Below are 5595 nucleotides of genomic sequence, written 5' to 3' on the forward strand. Positions count from 1 at the left end.
ATTCAACTGACCATTATTTTTATTACTACTAGCTAAACAATAAATATTCCCTTGAAAAACTGGTCAAGTTAACTTGAGTCTTACTTTGTTCATTGCAGTTATTTCTTTAAAATTTTTTCAAAGTATATTGAACTCTAAACAGGAATAAGTTTTTTAGTTGATCATCTGCATTATTATAATAAAAACCTTCAAAATTAAATATTTTATACATAAATGTACATGTACAAAAGTTTTAACATTAATCAATCTGCTACCATATTCCAAGTGTTATTAGAGTATGAATTTTTTTTAGCAGTTTTAATTATATTGTAGATAACTCTTTGAACTTTTTTATTAAACGTAAGTCTAAAGTTGTTTCTTTAACTTCAGGGTGGAGTTGTATTTATTTGAATAACGATAGTTAGAACATAAAGAGAATCGTTATATTATAATAGATGTGAAAAAGCAAAATGTGCTAAATAAAGTTTATTTTAAGAATTTACATGGATGTAGTTGCACCATAAAACTTTATTAATAAATTAATAGGTTTATAAATATTTTTTGTACAAAATTCGTAAGGTTTCTGCTTGTGTGATTATAATAAGTTCAAAGATACTGTTTTTTTGAATATAAACTGTATAAGTAATTTTTATAATACGTTTTAGAGATGAAATTTAGCTTTTATCAATTTGTTTTTTATTTAAATAAAAAGTATACGACTTAATTAAAATAAAATGAATATAAAGCTTTTACTACAAAATTATCACTTCATTTTACTAGTTTAATTTTATTTGTAACTTTTAAATAACTCTAAAAAGTAAAAATTTAAATAAGAATAATAAAATCAAGTATATATGGAATAAAGTTTTATCTATTTATACTATTTTCTAAAGATTCAAGGTCTTAAATTTATTGAGATTGTGTAAAATTATATGTTAAAAATTTTTCACAAAAATTGATAGAGCACTTCATTATTAGTTAATGAAAAAAAATTGATAATTAGAGATTTTTTTCTTCCAAAAAATCACTATACCATGTATTATAGCATAAACCACTGTAACAAGCTAATTTTGTTTTGTATATGGGTCAATCACTGGGTTTGAATCTCGGTATATTGTTCAACTCTCATAATTCTTAAAGCATTTTTTAGGACCACTTCAACATCAGCGCACACAAACTTAATTATTTGAAAGATAAAGTTTCAATTAAACAAATTTACCATAAAATATTAAAGTCAAAAAATATTTTATACAGGGTTGCCAAAAACTCAGGATTATTGAAAATATTTTTGAACTTTAAAAAATCTCAGGATGACTTGAGATAGTTTGGTTTTTTTATTTTAAAACAATTATGATAATTCTAAGATTTTCAAAAAACTAAGGTTTTTATTTTCTACATTTTGACTAGATTTTGACTTTATTTACTTATTTAGTAACCAAATTTGTTCAAGAATTTACTTTTTGTTGTTTTTGAAAAGTTTATAATTGGTTTAAAGATTTCAAAAAAACTCAGTATGATTTAAGACAATTAAAGTGTACTCAGCTTTTAGTTCAGTGGTCGGCACGTTAATCAAAATTTGTCTACACTAAAATGCAAAAAATAAAATTGGTGCATCCCAAGATCCGATTTTAATAAGCTCTGCTAATTGTGGAACTACGTAAACACTTTCACTAATGTGTTCTCTTAAAGCGAAATTATGGTTAAATAATAATTCAAATAAAAAAAAATATTAAGAGACTATATCTTAAAAAGTAATGTACTTTTGAAAAACAAAGAGAAAAAACTTTATTAAAACTTAAGCGCTTTCGGAATGTCCATATTCCCTTTTCAAAATACTAAACACTCTCTAGTTAAACTAAGACAAAATAAATTGAGTGAAATTATATCATTTGTAAAAAACACAACTAATTAAAACGACAAGTAATTAACAAAAATGGATTTTTATAAACAATTAAAACAAAACGGAATATTTAAACTAATTAATAGTTACTCTTGATCCTTTATCAGGACCAAGCTGATTATTCAAATTTGGCTGGAATTTTTTTATGAGTAGAGCTTCAGAAGATAATAATTCATTATACGAAGTGCACGTTTTAATAACCTTGAAACAATTATAAATATTTTTACAATTAGTACAAAATACACAATTTTCAATATGTTTAAACACCGCACTGTTGGTTGGGGTCACATGTTCTTTAATTCTGACGAAAAGTTGTCTTTCTGTCTCACCAATGTACTGGTTGTTCAGATCTCCTGGACACATAAATTTATAGACAAGACAACTCTGATACAAGCTACTTATTGAATCTTTTAGGGAGAAATATTTCCCTACTTTTTCTGATCTATAAGTAATGCGTACTTTTACCCCGATGCTTTCAAATACTGCTTTTATGTTCTTGGCGAATTTCTCTGATGTCTTTTTAACATATGGTATTGTAAAGAATTGTTTCTTATCATCTTTATTTTCAATTAATTCTGTCTCAAAGGTGTCTTTCTTTTGTATTTGTTCATCGATAAACTTGGCCGGAAATGAGTTTTTCATCAACAGCTCTTTTACCTTTTGCCACTCGTTATTTTGTAAATCTTCTGTAACGAGATTTTTGATTCTGTGATTCAGGTTTTTTACTAAATTTCTCTTCCACGACTGCGGTACACACGAGTTAAAATTCATGAGCACGCCCGTGCTTGTTGGTTTTCTGAATATTGATGTTATAAACTTGTTGTTTTTTATTGTCACCTGTGTATCGAGATATGGTAGTTTACCTTCTTGGCAAGTCTGGATTACAAATTTCATGTCTTGATGCATATTGTTGAGTTTTTCATCAAACCGATCTATTTGTTCTTTATTTTGGAAAATGCAGAAAATGTCGTCAACATATCTGCAGTACATTCTTGGCCTTGCAGTTTTGTTGAGCAGCTCTGTCTCCAATTGACTGACAAACCAGTTGGCCAGTAAAGGGGCAAGAGGAGAGCCCATTGATAAACCGTTTGTTTGTTGATATATGGTCCCATTGAACATAAAGATGCTCTGTGAGCATGCTCTTAGAAGATTAATTTAGTAAAAAACCTGAATCACAGAATCAAAAATCTCGTTACAGAAGATTTACAAAATAACGAGTGGCAAAAGGTAAAAGAGCTGTTGATGAAAAACTCATTTCCGGCCAAGTTTATCGATGAACAAATACAAAAGAAAGACACCTTTGAGACAGAATTAATTGAAAATAAAGATGATAAGAAACAATTCTTTACAATACCATATGTTAAAAAGACATCAGAGAAATTCGCCAAGAACATAAAAGCAGTATTTGAAAGCATCGGGGTAAAAGTACGCATTACTTATAGATCAGAAAAAGTAGGGAAATATTTCTCCCTAAAAGATTCAATAAGTAGCTTGTATCAGAGTTGTCTTGTCTATAAATTTATGTGTCCAGGAGATCTGAACAACCAGTACATTGGTGAGACAGAAAGACAACTTTTCGTCAGAATTAAAGAACATGTGACCCCAACCAACAGTGCGGTGTTTAAACATATTGAAAATTGTGTATTTTGTACTAATTGTAAAAATATTTATAATTGTTTCAAGGTTATTAAAACGTGCACTTCGTATAATGAATTATTATCTTCTGAAGCTCTACTCATAAAAAAATTCCAGCCAAATTTGAATAATCAGCTTGGTCCTGATAAAGGATCAAGAGTAACTATTAATGTGTTTAAATAATCCATTTTGTTTTAATTGTTTATAAAAATCCATTTTTGTTAATTACTTGTCGTTTTAATTAGTTGTGTTTTTTACAAATGATATAATTTCACTCAATTTGTTTTGTCTTAGTTTAACTAGAGAGTGTTTAGTATTTTGATAAGGGAATATGGACATTCCGAAAGCGCTTAAGTTTTAATAAAGTTTATAATGAAAAAATTTGTTTGTCTTGTAGTTAAATGGTACTTAATTGCATTAAAAGGTCTAAATATATCTGAAAGAGAAAAAACGTTTGTAGGTCTTATTAATATTGTCAGGCTTTTTTTTTTGCAAAGTTTTTATTTAACTAAACATATTCATAAACTCCTAAAAATGACTATTTTTAAGCTTATTTTATTCATATCTCAAAAATTAATTTCAAAAGTAAAAAACATTGTATATTTAATTTAAAGACCTACATGGATATTTTTTTTGTTCAAAATATACACTTTTAAAGTTAAGGTTTTTTAATATCTTATAAGGATTCGAACTGTCAGAATTTTATTTTTACTCCACCCGAAAACCTTGAAGTTTCATGTAATAAATGTGTATTCATGGAACCTTAAAAGTTTATATTTCTATTTAAAAAAGTTATCACTTAATTTATATTTACATGCAAAGCTCTTATTAACTAGTGCTGAAATTTATTATTAACTACTAATATTAATGAGCCTTTATTTTTAGTTTACCTTATTTCAACTATGATATTTTAATTATATGGCTATGCCTGAAGTACTTATTAATTGAACACATCTCTGCAATCATTACAAAATATCTAGTACAGTACTTTTTAAATATTTTTTTAAATATTAACTACATACATTATATTAAAGTAACAGACAAACGACAACAATGAAAACGAGTTAAAAATAGCTAAACTCATAATAATCTACAGTATATCTTGTTGCTCTCCGTATAGCTGGTGCAGTTTCTTTCACAGACTGACTTTTTGCACTTCACCAAGTTTAGGGTTGTATCTGATTGTCACTTTGTTCTGTTAAGTAATATAAAAACTTCAAATTTTACTATCTTTCTGATAAAATTTATAACTACTATACTTTTGGTTTTTAACCGGTCTAGTAATTAAATTTAGAGTTTGTCACTCTTTCAAGTAAAAAAATCCTAATTGTCCATCAAACAATTTTAAAATTCTTTAATTTATTTAAAATAATGAAATATTTATTTAGCCAAAACTAATAACAAATTAATAAAACTTAAATGAAAAAAATATCAATAAAATCAACAATTAGTCAGTTGAAAAAATAGCATAAGATTAAAAAAAAAACTATTCTGAATTTTTCATATTTAGTTCAAACATAATTGTTTCAACATAAGTATTCAAAATAATTGCTATGCCAAAGTTTTCCAAACTTCTAAAATAGCATAAGAGTTAGCCAAAGTAGTTTGAGTGTATGAAAATAAAGTTCATCAAAAAACTAATGCCATCAATTATTTTCAATCTAGTTGAATCAATATCAAAAAAATACTATTAAGCATAGAAAAGTTTTGCTGAATTAATTTTTAAAAACTTTTATTTCTATAAAAAATATGAATAACCAGCATAAATAAAATAAATAGTTTAAGATAGGTATCATACAGTAAAATAGATATCTTACTGTAGATCAGGGGTCGGCAGGTAGTTGGTCGTTGCGGGCCAAATTTCAAGTCTCCAAAGTCTTCGTGGGTCGCAGTCTTAGTTTTAGTGACATTTGAATAATCTTTTGGTTTTAGTTTTAGTCACACTAGAGAAAAAATTTACTTTTATTCACCTTATTATCTTAAATGACTTTTATCTATACAAAAAATGCCTATTTATATTAATATATATTAAAATAGAATTTACATTGACTAATATACTTAAGTATTAATAAACTATTTAC

The 5595-nt window shown here is 26.4% G+C and overlaps 1 protein-coding gene across 1 annotated transcript; it reads right to left on the bottom strand.

Annotated features, from left to right (window-relative positions):
- Nucleotides 1-1069: 1069 nt before the first annotated feature.
- LOC145842661 (uncharacterized) lies at nucleotides 1070-2956 on the bottom strand. The gene is made up of 2 exons (XM_082950137.1): nucleotides 2147-2956; nucleotides 1070-1156 (listed from the first exon to the last, which is right to left on the bottom strand). Exons 1-2 carry the CDS (start codon nucleotides 2954-2956, stop codon nucleotides 1070-1072), a joined length of 897 nt encoding a protein of 298 aa, XP_082806263.1.
- Between the last annotated feature and the right edge of the window lie 2639 nt (nucleotides 2957-5595).

The sequence above is a fragment of the Thalia democratica genome, chromosome 1 (assembly GCF_965202585.1).
Source record: "Thalia democratica chromosome 1, ktThaDemo2.hap1.1, whole genome shotgun sequence".
Taxonomy (NCBI): domain Eukaryota; kingdom Metazoa; phylum Chordata; class Thaliacea; order Salpida; family Salpidae; genus Thalia; species Thalia democratica.